Here is a 16,676-nt window from a genome sequence, read left to right as displayed (position 1 = left end):
CGGACGCCGGGGCGGGGCTCCTCTGGGCACGCCCCCCGGCTTCCGGTCGGGGTCGCGGCGGGGCGGTCGGAGCAGGTGCGGGGCTGCGAGGTGCGCGAGCACGCTCGGCCTCTGGAGGTTTTCGGGGGCTGGTGGGGGTGGCGGGTGGCGCCGTTTCATCAGCGAAAATGCCGGTGTAAAGATACACCCCTTCTGTTGAACTCTTCCGTAAACCCCAGGCAGATATTTAAAAGTGGAAGCACATTCATTGTTTTGTCAATTTTACCTTCGTTATAGAAATTCAAGCTGTTCAGGGAAAGGAAAATTTCCAACCTCCCCAAGGAACAGAACTGTGATTATGTTGCTCACCTTTCAACCAAATGTTTGCAGTTTCCATGCAACCGTTCTGGCCCGATTCAATGCTTGATGTGAAACTGCACACACACGCTGGCGGAGCTAATTGCATACTACCCACTTTCTTTATTAAGTAGGTGTTTTTATTAATAACTTTATTTTTAGAGCAGTTTTTGGTTATCAGAAAAATTGAGAAGGAAACAGTTCTTATATACCCCCTCCACACACACACAGTTTCCCTTATGAACATTTTCGGAGTTCCTGTCATGGCTCAGAGGAAACGAATCTGACTAGGAACCATGAGGTTGTGGGTTCGATCCCTGGCCTCGCTCTGTGGGTGCAGGATCTGGCGTTGCCGTGAGTTGTGGTGTAGGTCTCAGCCATGGCTCAGATCCCATGTTTCTGTGGCTGTGGTGTAGGCTGGCAGCTGCAGCTCCAATTGAACCCCTAGCCTGGGAACCTCCAAATGCCACGGATGTGGCCCTAAAAAAATAAAAAAACATTTTCCATTTCTGGGGTACATTTACTACAACTGATGAAACCATATCGATTTTCCATTAGGAGTCATTCTGTGTGGTAAGACTATGTTAAGTACCCACCAATACAGTTTCATACAAAATAGTTGCTCTGCCTTTAAAATGGCCTGCTCCACCCATGCATCTCTCTCCCTGCCCCAGCCCCTGGCTTGGTCTCTGGTTCTGCCTCTTCCAGACTGTCATGTAGTTGAAATCAAACAGCATGTAGCCCTTTCAGATTGACTTCTTTCTTTTAGTAATAAGCTTTTGGGGGGGCGCACCCATAGCATGTGGAAGTTCCCAGGCCAGGGATCAAATCTGAGCTGCAGCTGTGACCTGTACCACCTATGGCCACAGCTGCAGCAATTCCATATCCTTAATCCACTGTGCTGGGCCAGGAGTCAAACCCAGAGCTGCCACAGAGCTAACCCTGGACTCTCAACCCACTGCGCCACAGCCACAGCAGGAACTCCAGTAATATGCATTTTAAGGTTCCTCCACGCCTTTTCGTGACTGAATGGCATCTTCTTTTTCTTTTTTTTTCTCTTTAGGGCCGCACTCAAGGCATATGCTGCCGGCCACGGCCACAGCCACACAAGGTCCAAACCGCATCTGTGACCTACAACACAGCTCATGGCAACACCGGATCCTTAACCCACTGAGTGAAGCCAGGGATCAAACCTGCATCCTCATGGATCCTAGTGGGGTTCATTACCACTGAGCCATGACCAGAACTCCTAGGATGGTATCTTCTTAATGCTGAAGAATATTTCATTGTCTTTTTGTCCCACGGTTTATCCATTCATCTATTAGACATCTTGGTTGCATCTAAGTTTTGTCAATTATGAATAAAGCTGCTATAATTATTTCTGTACATATTTTTGTGCGGACATAGTTTTCAATTCCTTTGGGTTAATACCAAGAACCATGATGGCCGGATCATACTGTAAGATTATATTTAGTTTTGTAAGAAACTGCCAAACTGTCTTTTTTGTCTTTTTGTATTTTTAGGGCCGCACCCACGGCATATGGAGTTTCCCGGGGGGGCCTAATTGGAGCTACAGCTGCCGGCCTACGCCGCAAGCCTCAGCAACGCCGGATCCGAGTCTGCGACCTTCACCACAGCGTGTTCCTAGTCAGAATCCTTTCTGTTGCGCCAGGACGGGAACGCCTTTTTTCTTTTTTCCAAACTGTCTTTCAGAATAAGCTGTACTATTTCAGGTTTTTTCGTTTTGTTTTGTTTGTCTTTTTGTCTTTTTAGTGCCCCCTCCCGCCCCCGGCCTATGGAGGTTCCCAGGCTAGGGGTCTAATCAGAGCTGTAGCCACCGGACACCAGATCCTTAACCCACTGAACAAGGCCAGGGATTGAATCCAAATCCTCACGAATTCTAGTCAGTTTCATTAACGCTGAGCCATGGTGGGAACTCCTCTTTTGCCCACTTTTAAAACTGAGCTATTGCTTTTCTTAATTGGTGAGTCACACAATCCACTTTGCAACTATTTACTTTCTTTTTTTTTTTTTTTTGTCTTTTAGGGCCACACCCGCAGTATATGGAGGTTCCCAGGCTAGGGGCTGAGCCTACACCACAGCCACAGCAACATGGGATCCAACCCCCATCTGCAACCTACACCGAAGCCCAGGGCAACACCAGATCCTTAACCCACTGAGCAGGCCCGGGTTCGAAACTGCATCCTCCTGGATACTTGAGGATTCTTAATGGCTCAGCCAACGGGAACTCCTATACCATTTACATCTTTAACTTAATTCTCCCAATACGCCTCAGGCGTCCTGGCGGAGTTTCCCCCGGTGTTACGGTGCGGGCCACCGGTGGCCGTAGCTCAGCAAACCGCGCGGGTGAACGCCTGTTGATTGTCTCCAATTTTTCATCACCTTAAACAGTGCTCCATTTGTTCATAGACCTGCACATACCCATCGCCTCAGAGTAAACGACCTCTATTTTTATTCATTTTTCGTCTTTTCGAGGGCCACACCCACGGCATATGGAGGCTCCCAGGCTAGGGGTCAAATCAGAGCTACAACTGGCGGCCTACCCCACAGCTCACGGCAATGCCGGATGCTTAACCCACAGAGCGAGGCCAGAGATCGAACCCGCACCCTCATGGTTTCTCGTCGGATTTGTTAACCACTGCGCCACTATGGGAACTCCTAAACTACCTTTAAAACATAGTGGTTAAAAGAAGCATTTTCTTATAGCTCACAATTTTCATGAGTCCGGCGTTCCAGCAAGGCTCACTTGGGTGACTCTTCTAAGTGATACAATGGAGATGGCTGGGGTGGCTGGAAGGCTGCATTTGACTGGTACCGTGGACCAGAGCACACGCACGTGGCCTCTCCAGCCCAATGGTACCTCTTAGGTGGCTACTCAGGGCTTCCAGAAAGTTCTGAGAGGCCCTGGTGGAAGCCGCAAGACCTCATCTTGGTCACCCCAAGACATCACCTGACCACATGCTATTGGTCAAGTGAGTCCGAGGGACCAACCCAGATTCGAGAGGAGGAAGGTTAGACCACGCCTCTCAATGGGAGGAGCAGCCACTCTGTTGTCTACGGCTCTTTAGATAAATTCTTCAAAACTGTTTCGCTAGCCCAAAGGTCAGGTTCTAAGTGCCAGTCTTCTAAACGCATTGCCTGAGGGAAGCTAATACTGACACTTGACTGAGTGGGTTTTCACTTTTGCTAACCCTAGATTTCACCAGGCTTTCTTATCTTTGCTCCATGTGATTGCAAAAAAAACTTCAGTGTTTTGTGTTTCTTTGATTTTAAGCGAGACTAAACAGATTTGCACAACTTTGTTGGCTGTTTGCAGTTCTTCCTTCATTTTTTTTTTTGTCTTTTTTTTTTTTTTTTTTTTTCCTTTTTTTAGGGCTGCATCCGCGGCATATGGAGGTTCCCAGGCTAGGGGTCCAATCGGAGCTGTAGCCGCCAGCCTACACCACAGCCACAGCCACTCGGGATCCGAGCCACGTCTGTGACCTACACCACAGCTCACGGCAAGGCCGGATCCTTAACCCACTGAGCGAGGCCAGGGATCAAACCTGCAACCTCATGGTCCCTAGTCGGATTCGTTAACCACTGCGCCACGACGGGACCTCCTCTTCCCTCATTTTTACGTCCTTTACTATCGACTGTGGGCAAACTGGTCTTCACGCCTTTCATCTGAAAGAAAATCCTTTGCGATCGCAGCAGCCTTTGTCATGGATCATGTGATGAAAACGACTCCATTCAGAGAGCAGTTTGTCTTCTTTTGTTCACATAAGAATTGATGAATTTTCTTACAAAGATGCTTTTGGTCACTGCAAAAATGAGAGATGACTCCTAGAGTTCCCGTCATGGCCCAGCGGTTAACGAATCTAGCATACACGAGGACTCGGGTTCGATCCCTGGACTCACTCAGTGGGTTAAGGATCCCCTGTTGCCATGAGCTGTGATGTAGATCACAGACACGGCTTGGCTACCACATTGTTGTGGCTGTGGTGTAGGCCAGCAGCTACAGCTCTGATTGGACCCCTAGCCTGGGAACCTCCATATGCCAAGTGTACCACCCTAAAAAGCAAAAAAAAAAAAAAAAAAAAATCAAAAATGAGAGATGAGCCCTTACTTACTTCTACATACTTTAGAGAAGGGTTTCCCAATCTTGGGACAATGGATATTTGGGCCCAAAACCTCTCTGGGGGGCTCTCCCGTGCTGGTAGGATGCCAAGCAGCACCCCCGGCCTCACCCACCGGGTGCTGTTACTACCCCCCCACAAGGTGTGCAGATCAAAATGTCTCCCAATTCAGAACAAGTGCTTTAGGGCAAAGCTAAGCTACACTAACAAAGAAGCCCAACCAGGAGGTCCTGTCGTGGCGCAGTGGTTAACGAATCCGACTAGGAACCATGAGGTTGCGGGTTCGGTCCCTGCCCTTGCTCAGTGGGTTAAGGATCCAGCGTTGCCGTGAGCTGTGGTGTAGGTTGCAGACACGGCTCGGATCCCGCGTTGCTGTGGTTCTGGCGTAGGCCGGTGGCTACAGCTCCGATTCAGCCCCTAGCCTGGGAACCCCCATATGCCGCGGGAGTGGCCCAAGAAATAGCAAAAAGACAAAAAAAAAAAAAAAAAAAGAAGCCCAACCAAAACCCGGTGGCTCAGAAAGACGGAATCTTATGTCTTACCTAACAGTCCAGGGGGCCGGCAGTCATGCTGATGGGTCACGCAGGAACCCGGACTCTTCCCAGCCTTCGTGGTCAAGGCTGGGTTGCAAGGTGGGATGAGGCGGGAGGGAGAGCGTTCAGTCCCCTGTCCAGAGGAGCACCCACCCCTTCTGCTCACATCTCCCCAGCAGGGACTTAGCCGCCCTCTGGCCTCAACTACTGTGGGGAGGGGCAGGGATGGCATCCAAGAGGGCACATGGAAGCAGGCGAGAGCTACGGGCTGAATACCCCCCACATCCAGAGGGTGAATCCCTAACTCCCAAAGGGACCATATTTGGCGAGAGAATTGAGACCTAGCTCTCCTCTCCCGTCCTGTGGGAAGGCCACGTGAGGACACTGCAAGAAAGTGGCCATTTGCAATCCAAGGGGGAACATGAACCTTCCCGGCCGCCTGGAACTTGGACGTCCAGCTTCCAGAACTGTGGGAAAAATTTCCTGCTGTTTGGAGTTCTCTTTGTGGCGCAGTGGTTAACGAATCCGACTAGTAACCATGAGGTTGTGGCTCAGTGGAAACAAATCCAAAATAGTGTCCAAGAGAATGTGGGTTTGATCCCTGGCCTTGCTCGGTGGGTTGGGGATCTGGCGTTGCCACGAGCTGTGGTGTAGGTCACAGACGCGGCTCGGCTCCCGTGTTGCTGTGGCTCTAGTGTAGGCTGGTGGCTACGGCTCCGATTGGACCCCTAGCCTGGGAACCTCCATATGCCATGGGAGCAGCCCTAGAAATGGCAAAAAGACAAAAAAAAAAAAAAAAAACTCCTGCTGTTTAAGGCACCCGGTCTGTGGTGTTTTCTGGCAACCCCGTGAGGACAGGGAGCAAGGCTTTGCTGGATGGTAGACGAGAGATGGAACATGCAACACAGTGACACACTTGGCGGCAGTTAAAGGTCGTGCCTCTTGTGAAGCAACGTGCTGCAACGTGCAGCAGCTTGAGGGGGGCTCTGATCCCAGACCAGGGCTTGAACCCGAGTTGCAGCAATAGAAGTGCTAAGTCCTAACCACTAGGGCACCAAGGAACTCCTGTAGTGCCTCTTTTTTAAAAAAGGGAGCATCTCAAACGCACGAGGGCAAAGAAAACCTAACAAACTCGACCTGCCCATCAACCAGGTCCAGCAATCCCCCATTTCCAGTCAACTTTATTTCAGCTCTGTCTCCGAGCACACTCAGGCCCACAGTCCCATCAGAAATTTCCTCCATGAAGCAGATGCCCTTGTGCCGCCGATTAGGCCTCCACGGCAGTGTAGACTCACACTGCTCCAGGGCCAACTGGGCTGAAAATCAGACCTGAGACCCAACTGTCAGTGCAGCGGGGCACGAAGGAGAAGGATGTTAGCTGCAAGGGCTCTCCTAGGCTTGCATCAGGGATGTGAGGTCAGGACTGGATGCCTGGGGGTGCTGCATGGACCCTGCAACTGTGAGGGACAGGAGAACTGCCAAATTGTTGACCCAGTATTTAATGTCACGGAGCAGCAAAAGTAGCTCTGGGCCTGCCTGACTCTGGATGTTAGGTTATGCAATGATTTAAGCCAAAGCTAGGCTGGCATTCTGGGTACTTGTAGTCAAAGGTATCCCAATAAAAAAGAGGCATGGTGTGGGAGTTCCCTTCGTGGCTCAGGGGTTAATGAACACTAGTATCCATGAGGACGCAGGATTGATCCCTGGCCTTGCTCAGTGGGTTAAGGATCTGGCATTGCTGTGAGCTGTGATGTAGGTTGCAGACGCGGCTCGGCTCCCGTGTTGCTGTGGCTGTGGTGTAGGCTGGCAGCTGTAGCTCTAATTTGACCCCTAGCCTGGGATCTTCCATATGCCACAAGTGTGGCCCTAAAAAGAAAAAGAAAAAAAAAAAAGAGAGAGAGAAAAGAGACATGCCATGTTGGAAGAGGTGGAAGCAAAATTGCTGGTTTTATCTTAATAACAAATTTCTCTGTCCTTGTACTTATTTAGCCATTTCTGCCACCAAAAGGACATCTACCCCTCTCTGGCATACCAGGACTGTCAGCCGCGCTCCCCCCATTTCCAGGGGTGACCAGGAAGGCTGTGCAGTTACAAGCTGATGTACTGCACCTGTTTCCTTTTCTTCCTGGTAGGCTCATCCCACAGATGATTTGCCCAACCCCACGGGGCTTCTCTTCCACAGTATTCTGTCGACTTAAAGACATGCACAACTTAAAAGTTGACAGTTCAGTTTTATTTGGGGCAAAATGAGGACTATAGCCCAGGAGGCAGCATTTGAGAAAGTTCTGAAATACCACTCGAGAGGTAGGCGGAACGTCAGCATACATGAGATTTGGGCGAAGGGGGAGGTACAAGCACACACACATTTTACAGAAGTTAACTGCCAGCGTCGTGAAGGTCACTGCTTGTCATGAGGAGCAGTCACCACCATGAAGGATTTCAGTGCTTTTCCAGATACAAGGAGATGCAATGATTGGGCTCATAAAATCCTCTCCTGAAAGTACCTGTCTGAAGGCCTGTTCTGCCAGTTCTCCTAGGGCACTGAGAGCCTCGCTCCTGCTCTCACCCCGAGCTCTTCCAGCGGATGAGGGTCAGCAGGTGCAGTGACTCACCAGTCACTCCTTGTACAGGCAGATGGCAAGTGCCCATCTCCAGCACTTAATCCCTTCCTCCTCTTGAAGGCAAGGAGATGGACATTTTAGAACAAGATATATTGATCAGACGAAAGCAACATCAGTACCTTGATCTTCCACCAGGTTACACTGCAGTAACAAAAAGCACTGCATCTCAGGAGACTCAGAATCACAGCTGCTTATTTCTTACTGGGGCTGCAGCTGGGCGGTGCGTCTTCATTCCAGGATCTGGGATGAAACAGCAACCTAATTGTGCACATGCTGTTCTCTCACTGGGGTTAGGAGGGGGTGCAGGGAACCTCACAGACGATTTTAAAAGTTGTGCTTGAAAGTCAGCTCTGGTTACACCGCCAAGCTCCACACCAAAGAAGGAAGCCAATTAACCGGGAGTAACAGATTCTATCGCCCTTCCAGAACCTCAAACTAAATCAAGAAAGGGTCAACCGGGAAAGCATAAAGCTACCAAAGGTATGGTGGGTCGCGGCGACACAGGGCGTGGCACAGCACGGGATGCACTGGGGAGGGTAGGTCCGGAGGTTCTCAAAGGCTCCCTGGCGGGCAGAGCCCAGAATCCCAGGGCTGCCAAGTTTCTACCGCCTCCAGTTCCACACGAGCGCCTCTCCGTGGCAAACTCAGACGTTCCACGTTCCGGAAAGGCCGTTCTAGCTTCTTACGGGCCTCAAGTTGCTTTCCGCCCCAAAGCCCCGCCTTGAGGAAAGACCCCCACTGGGACGGCATTCGGGGAGGCGCCGCCGGGCGGCCGCGAGGTTCCGAGGACACTAGGGACCGGCCTGACGGGAGGGAAACACACGGCCTGAAGACAACAGGGGCAAGACATCCCGAGCGCCTTCTGGGCGCGGGACCACGCGCCCTCAAACTTTCCGCCCCCCAGGTGCCAATTCCTGAGGGCGACAGGCAGGCTCCGAGCGTAGCGTGGTCAAACGCACACGCCGGGTTCCCGCCACCCAGCGCCCACGACCCCGACACGGCGCCCCGCCTCTGCCGGACTTGTCCCAGCCAATCCCAGCGCGCGCCCCGCACGCCAGAAGATCGCAGCCAATCCTAGCGCGCGCTTCAGACGCCAGAACATTTTAGCCAATCCTAGAGCGCGTCCCGGACGCCGTCCTACCTGAGCCAATCCCAATGCGCGCCGGGGACGCCAGAAAATCTCAGCCAATCTCAACGCACGTCCTGGGCGCCGTCCCACCTGAGCCAATCCCGGCGCGCACCGCGGACGTCGGCCAATGGGAGGTCCGGGCGGTGCGGCGACGCGGCGACGCGAGGCGGCGGCAGCGGCGGGAAGGCGCGGAGATGGCGGGCCGGCGCGGGGCTCTCATCGTACTGGAGGGTGTGGACCGCGCGGGGAAGAGCACGCAGAGCCGCAAGCTGGTGGACGCGCTGTGCGCCGCGGGCCACCGCGCCGAGCTCCTGCGCTTCCCGGGTGGGCGCGCCGGGCTCCGGGAGGCCGGGGGCCAAGGGAGGACCCTGGGTGGGGGCGGGGCCCGCGGGCTTCGCGGGCACCCGAGGACGGAGGAGCGAAGTCTAGTGCTGCTGCACACGCGCTCGCTGTCCGTCTGCTGGTGGGGAGCTCCGAGCGCGGGGCTGCCGTCCATGTGCGCCCTGTGAGCCGGCCCTGGTTCCTGTCATTCAGCGGGATGCATCTGTGCTTCTATTTTTGCGTAGCTCTGATGCTACGTGTTTAGTGGGTCTTGATACACGTGTACACCCAGGAAACCATCTTTACAGTCAAGATAATGACTGTATCCATCACCCCTAGAAGTCTCCTGGTGCTGTCTGTAATCCAAGTCTCTGTTTTGTTTGACTAGCTTTGTTTGCCCATATGTATGTGTATATATATATATGTTTTAGGGTTGCACCTGTGGCATATGGAAGTTGCCTGGCTAGGGGTCAAATTGGAGCTGTAGCCATGGCTTACACCACAGCCACACGGCATCTGAGCCGCATCTGCGACCTGGGCCACAGCCACATGGACACCGGATCTGAGCTGCACGTCTGTAGCCTATGCTGCAGTTTGCAGTTTGCAGCAACACCAGATCCTTTACCCACTGAGCAAGGCTAGGGATCAAACCTGCACCCTCACCAACACTGTCATGTTCTTAACACTCTGAGCCACAATGGGAACTCTGAAAATGCTTTTTGAGTATTTATCATTTTTTTCTATTTACTGATTTTTTTTTTTTGGTTTTCATGGCCTGTGGAAAGACTAAGACCAAGGATGGAACCTGCACCACAGCAGCCACCCAAGCTGCTACAGTGACAACACCAGATCTCTAAGCCACTGCACCACAGGAGAACTATAGATACTTATCATTTTAATCTTTAGGCCAGCCAGTCTGCAAATCTTACCCAGTTTACTCTTGAACAACAGAGGTTTGAACTGTGCTGGTCCACTTACAGATTTTTTTCAATTAGTACATACAGTGCCACACAGTCCTGTGTTGGTTGATGTACAGGTATAGGCACTATGATTGACCTTTTTTGGTTCGCAGTCTGGTCAGCTTGTTGGCATTTTTGCAGTTGCTCCTTTCTGCCTGAGTTCCTTCTTCCTAAAGCATCTTTCAGCCCAGCGTATCTGCCCACTGCTGCCCTTTCTTGAGGTCTGAGTCTGAATCTAAAGCTGTAAAATGAAACTAAGTTCAGAGTTTCCGTTGTGGCTCAGCGGAAATGAACCTGACTAGTATCCATGAGGATGCAGGTTCCATCCCTGGCCTCGCTCAGTGGGTTAAGAATCTGGTGTTGCTGTGAGCTGTGGTGTAGGTCGCAGACGTAGCTCAGATCCCACATTGCTGTGGCTGTGGTGTAGGCCAGCGGCTACAGCTCCAATTTGACCCCTAGCCTGGGAACCCATATGCCACACCTTTGGCCCTAAAACGCAAAAAAAAAAAAAAACAAAAAACAAAAAACAAAACAACAACAAGAAACTAGGAACTCAGTTCCCTCTTGATTCAGGGCTGGAAGTTTGGCACAAACTATTCAAGCAGATGGAAAGCCTAACCTCACTTTTTTGTGTTTTTTATTTTAGAGAGGTCAACTGAAATTGGCAAGCTCCTGGCTTCCTACTTGGAAAAGAAAAGCGAGGTGGAGGATCACTCCGTGCACCTGCTTTTCTCCGCAAACCGCTGGGAACACGTGTAAACACCTTGCCCTTGGCTGCCCTCCCCCTGTGGTGCCTCCTTAGGAGTCAGTGGACGCAGGTCTTGTTTCTGAATGGTGTTGAGAGTGACGCTGGAGGCGGTACCTTCACAAGGTTCTTTGACTCCCAGATCCCAGCAAGCACTCGTCAGTGCTCTCCCCCCTTGTAATTCATAGACTTTATTTTCAGGTGGTTTTAGATAACACAGAAAAGCTGATTGAAAAGGCAGCTCGTCCCCGTTTATGCATGTCGGTCGTGAACCTTCGCTAAGGGGAGCTGACCGTGTGCGACCTCTCCCATCCCCTTTCTGTTACGTCCCCTCTTCCCAGCGCAGCTTTAGGCAGTGCCTGTGGCGTGAGCGCTCAGATGCTTTTGTTAACATTCACACACGTGTGTGTCCCTTTAAGATGGGTAAATGGGGTCCTGCCACAGGCACTGGACTTGCTCCCCAGCTGCCTGCCATCTCGGCCTCTTCCCCTCCCGGCTCTGGGCTGAACTGTGTGCCTGCACCTGGCCCGGCTCCTCCCTCCAGCTTAGCTCGTGTCCGGTGTAGAAAGGCCTTTCCCATCCCACGTGTTAGATGAAAATGACTGTATCGATACTCTAATACATCTGCAATTTATTGACATAAATGTTGTGACTTTTTGGGTTTACAGAAGAGTAATATCAGCCCAATTTAAAGTGAAAAACCGTGCAAACGCCACTGCCTAAATTCTGGCCTCGTCCCAGGCACACAAGCCTGTGTCTCTTGTCTGTTTTGCCACAGCTCCCTTCACATCATCGCAGCCGCTGCCACCGCTTTAGTTGCCCTGACACTTGAAAAGTCCTTGGGTGGCCAGTCAGATGCCCGTGTCCTGTCTGGCACCACTGCGTGAGCCTGGTGTGGCTCAGCCTCTTGGGCACAGTGACGCTCAGGGTCTGGTGAGAGGGGCCGGCTGGGCGTGGGTGCTCAGTTAACCTGGGCTGTCTGGACTTCACCCTGGAACCTGGCCCAGCTTGAGAGGGAGCTCTGGTTATCCGCTCAGCCCTGTGACTTCCGCCTGTGCTGTGCCTCCTCGTCTCTGGCTCCGTGCCTGGTCACCGAGTTACCTCGCCTTCGCCCTCTGAGGTTTCCCCATACAGGGGTTCCCCTCCTGTCTCCGCATCCTCAAGGGCACTCAGGAATTCTTCCAAATGGAAATGCTTGCTTCTCTAGCTCAGCGTCTTTTTCTCTCCCTGTTTTAGGACTATTTTGAAACTGTCTCCGTCAAGCTGAGCAGTTGCAGGAGGAGCACCAGGACCTGCCCGGTGCCCACCTCCAGGTCACATTGCTCCCTCCTAAGAATCCCAGGCTGTTTATTTTATAAAATGCTGCATTTATCTCATGCTTCCTCACTAGGAGCTTTGGCTTTGCCTTTTGGCAGGAGCCCCACCGAAGTGACCTTGGGGCTCTTGAGGGCAGGAGGCGGGGCTGAGGGGCTGGCTGTGGTGCCTTCCCTGAGTCCTCTGTGAGGGGCTGCCAGGCTCGCCCACCGAGTAACTCGTTCCCGTGATAAATGGTCAAGAGGGGACACGCTGTAAAACTACCAACCACCCCTTCCCCAGGAGACCGTGACCTCCTGGTTGGCGGGTGTTAAGCATCCCGCCCCAGTCAGCTGTTGGGATTTTCTTTTTTTCTTTTTTTTCAGCTGTTGGGATTTTCTAATCCCACATTGGTTAGCCGGCATTCCATGTAAGGAGGCACGTTCCTGCCTCCCCCCCGCCTCCACCATCAGTGTGCACTCAGGGTCACGGGCTGTAGTGCTGTTCAGATTGTTCCAAGCCTGGCCTGTGGGAGCCCCCTTGGCTGGCTCCTCTCCGCTCGCCACATCCCGGGCTTCATGGTTGTGGTGTGACGAGGTGTCCGGCTTCTCTTGAGCTCTCTTCTCCTTTAGCGGGACCAGCCGTTCTTTCCTCTTCGAGGAGCAGCGTTTGGAGGCCAACAGTCGGGGCTGGGGGTGCCTGCTGCTGGCGGGGTGTCCTGCTTCTAGGCTTCTGACGCTGCTGCTCCAGTCCCGCACTGCAAGCTCTTGGCTCCTGTTCATCTGCTCAGTCCCGTGCCCCCCCCCCCCCCGCAACAAGGTGGTTTTAATCACCAGGAACTGCCCCAGGGGTTCCCTGGTGGCACAGCAGGTTAAGGACCTGGCTTTGCCACTGCAGTGGCTCAGATCACAGCTATGATGCGGGTCTGATCCCTAGCCCAGTAGCTTCTGCATGCTGTGGTGTGCCCCCGCCACAAAAGAATGGTTGCCCCCGGTCTGTAAAGCCTGTGCACAGGTCAAGGCTGGCGCAGCCCTGTCCTTGGAACAAGGGGATGCTTCTCCCTTCAATTTGTTCATCTGGGATGCAGTTAAGTTCATTTGATCTTACATACAATTTTACAGTTTTCTTTTTCCATTCTTGCTGATTTTAGGGGTTTTTTAATTTTTTTTTTTTATTTTTAGGGTCTTGCAGCATATGAAAGTTCCTGGGCTAGGGGTCAAACTAGGAGCTGCAGCTGCCGGCCTACACCACAGCCACAGCAATGTGGGATCCGAGCTGCATCTGTGACCTACACTGCAGCTTGCAGCAATGCTGGGTCCTTAACCCACTGAGTGGGGCCAGGGATGGAACCTGCGTCCTCCTGGATACCAGTCGGGCTCCTTAATGGCTGAGCCACAACGGGAACTTCCAGAGCTGTGTTCTTACCCAGGAGTGGACGTGTCTCTTCAGGCTGGCTTTGCCCAGGGAGCCGCTCCTAAAGAGAGGACCCAGAGCCGGGGGATGGGAGTAAGGTTGCAGGTGCCGCGCGCGATCCCTGCATCGTGTTGTCTTCCAAATTGACTCGCGTCCTCAGGATGATTTAAGCATGAGTGTTCAGGGCCTGTGCAGCCGAGATCATCACTCACGGGCACTCTCTCTTTTTAGGCCATTAATTAAGGAGAAGTTGAGCCAGGGTATCACCCTGGTCGTGGACAGATACGCCTTTTCTGGGGTCGCCTTCACCAGCGCCAAGGAGGTGAGTGTCGCTCGGACCCAGCAGGGTCTGTGCCCAGTGTGGACTCGGAGGACGAGGGCTCCGTCCTTGCCAGCACAGCAGTCACGGCACCAGTCTGTCACCTCACTGCCTCGGGGGGTTTGGACCCCACACTGGCCAGTCTGATTTAGTCCCTCAGCAGGAAGAGCAGCTTTTTTTGTGGCTACAGGTGGTTCTCACAGACTCAAGCATTATTTGGATAACATGTCTCACATCAACCATTTACACGCGGTGCATCTGCAGGCTGGTTTCATCCAGCGTCTTGTTTTCAGAAAAGACGTGGGAGTGTCTGGGCGCTTCTGTGCTCTTCTGACCTCCGCGTTCCAGGGAGCTGTGGTGGCCCAGGAACATGGCCTTTGTTCCGGCTCTTTATTTAGGGACTTCCAAAGACAGTCTAGCAGAAAACAAGCCACCCACCTCTGAACCTGCAGTGTCTGTGACCCACTTTGTCAGGCCCTTCAGCCCCCGTAGCTAGCGGCCCTTCTGCAGTTACTGTTCAGTCGGCGTTCAGATTCCCAGTGCTCTCAGAAGCTCTTCAGCTCGTCTTGTGTTTTATAGTCAGAGTCAGAATCCAACCAATTAAGATCTATTCTTTTTTGTTTTTTTGTCTTTTGAGGTTCCCCAGGCTAGGGTTCGAATCAGAGCTGTACCGATGGCCTACACCACAGCCACAGCGGGTCCTTAACCCACTGAGCGGGGCCAGGGATCAAACCCGCGTCCTCATGGATACTAGTCGGGTTTGTTAACCATTGAGCCATGAGGGGAACTCCCTAAAATCCATTCTGGAAATGTCTCTTAAATCTCTTAACGTTTAGGTTCCTGCATTGCTCTTTTTCCTCCCGTTAAAATTACAAAAAAATTTTTTTCCACAAGGCTCCTATCAAGAGGCAAGATGCCTGGTTACCTCCTTTTGTAGTGACAGCCCTGGATCCTGGTTAATTGAGGAGTGGTCACGAAACCATAGCCTTTTTTTTTTTTTTTTTTTTTTTGCTTTTTAGGGCTGTACCCACGGCATGTGGAGGTTCCCAGGCCCGGGGTCAAATCTGAGCTATAGCCACCAACCTACACCATAGCCACAGCAACGTAGGATCCGAGCTGCATCTGCGACCTACACTACAGCTCATGGCAACGCCAGATCCTTAACCCACAGAGCGAGGCCAGGGCTCGAACCTGCATCCTCATGGATGCTAACTGGGTTGGTTAACCGCTGAGCCCCCACAGGAGTTCCTAGAGCCTTCTCATTCCACACAAGCTGGCTGGGTCCTTCCTCAAAGGACTCTCCTCCAAGGTACCGGTCATGTTCTCTGTTGGTGAAAGCCACGCGGGCCTGGAGACCCTCCTGCAAGCGCCCCCCATGTCTTCAGAGCTCTGTGGCCTTGGGTCACAGCCTTCCTGAAGCTGACGTTTCCTCCAGAAGTGGGGGCACCGTTTTTGGGTCTAGAAAGAATGGGGGGGGTCTCCGGGAGTGTGGGTGTCCCACCCGGTCTGCGGGAGGGCCGCTGCCTGGCGGTGTGTGCCTGAGAGGACATGGCCAAGGACCCGGGACCCCAGGGTCTCTGTTCCTGGGCCATGTCTTCTGCCTGGCGGAGGGCCGGGCACATCCACGCAGCCCCTCAGTCCTGCCTTAAGTGACATGTCTGCTTTTGGATGTATTCACAAGGTCAGTGGAGGAGGAGGGAGGGAGGGAGCAGAAACTGCTGAGACCTAAGAGCTGCAGAGCCACTGTCTCGGCGGCTCCTCCCCTCCAACCCATCGGCCGCTCACTTTCCCCCTTTGGAGTGAGTGCTGAAGCCACAAATGGGGCCCCCTGAGGCTCTACTGACGGCGGGGTCTGTGTTGCCAGAACTTTTCCCTGGACTGGTGCAAGCAGCCGGACACGGGCCTCCCCAAGCCGGACCTGGTGGTCTTCCTGGAGCTGCAGCTGGCAGAGGCGGCTGCCCGGGGCGGCTTTGGCCTGGAGCGCTACGAGAGCGGGGCCTTCCAGCAGCGGGCGCTGCAGCGCTTCCAGCAGCTCATGGGGGACGTGACCCTGCCCTGGAAGGTGAGCCGGGGGCGTCAGCTCACCTGGGCCGGGACAGCGGGTTCGACCCGGCCCACTGGCGGTCATCCCTCGGCCTGCAGTCCCTTCAGCCCCTTAGGGTCAGGGCCGCCTCCCTGCTGACCCTCAGCCTGCACCTCCAGCCCCTGCGGGCATGCAGTCTCCACCCAGACCCCAGGCTCCAGAAGGCCGATGCCCCGGGGCCACATGCCCACGTGTGTCCCCACCCCCAAGCTTGTTTGGGACTTACTGCTGGGGGGCACCCTGCCTAGAAGCTCTGGGCCCCACCAGGGCTTGGGGGGTCGCAGGCCAATGCCCAGTGGGTCTTCTGCCCAGAGGGGGATGCGGGCCGGCAGGCGTGGGGCTCCCCTCCGCCGCAGAGGCATGGGGTGGCTTGGGTCCAAGGCTGCTGCCAGTCAGGGTGGTGGGTCAGAGAAGGGTGCAGGTGAAGGACCCCAGAGGAGCCTCCGCAGTGCCCCCAAGAGCCCGCCCAGCACCCAAGCACGGTGACTAGGTGCCGGGCGCTAACCAGACTTGATTTCTCCCACCCAACAGACGGTCGACGCTTCCCGAAGCATTGAGGACGTCCACGGGGAAATCCGAGCGCTGTCTGAGGACACCATCCAGGCCGCTGCACAGAAGCCGCTGGGGGAGCTGTGGACGTAGAGGCCCAGGCCTGGGCTCCTCGCTCTCTGCTGGGCTCTGAAGATACTAATAAATTATTGCTCTTCTCACTGAAGTTTCATTCTGCGTCCAGTGGGTTCCACCGACATCCCGGGGCTGGCGGACTCAGCGTGGGGCCAGGCCCC

General features: G+C 53.6%; 1 protein-coding gene across 3 annotated transcripts; it reads left to right on the top strand.

Annotated features, from left to right (window-relative positions):
- Window positions 8,874-16,606, top strand: DTYMK (deoxythymidylate kinase). Of its 3 annotated transcripts, XM_021076413.1 has the most exons (6): window positions 8,898-9,082; window positions 10,685-10,740; window positions 12,020-12,096; window positions 13,721-13,811; window positions 15,673-15,870; window positions 16,423-16,606. In XM_021076413.1, the coding sequence occupies exons 1-6, from the start codon at window positions 8,953-8,955 to the stop codon at window positions 16,531-16,533; spliced, it is 663 nt and encodes a 220-aa protein (XP_020932072.1). In that variant the 5' UTR covers window positions 8,898-8,952; the 3' UTR covers window positions 16,534-16,606. The 3 variants fall into 3 exon arrangements, with proteins under 3 accessions (XP_020932073.1, XP_020932072.1, XP_020932074.1); XM_021076414.1 differs by lacking the exon at window positions 12,020-12,096 and having other exon boundaries at window positions 8,874-9,082; window positions 10,685-10,793; XM_021076415.1 differs by lacking the exon at window positions 12,020-12,096 and having other exon boundaries at window positions 8,899-9,082; window positions 10,685-10,688.

Source organism: Sus scrofa, chromosome 15, assembly GCF_000003025.6.
Source record: "Sus scrofa isolate TJ Tabasco breed Duroc chromosome 15, Sscrofa11.1, whole genome shotgun sequence".
In the NCBI taxonomy this organism is placed as follows: domain Eukaryota; kingdom Metazoa; phylum Chordata; class Mammalia; order Artiodactyla; family Suidae; genus Sus; species Sus scrofa.
Note: the sequence above shows the minus strand (reverse complement) of the source record. Positions and strands in the feature narration are given on the sequence as shown.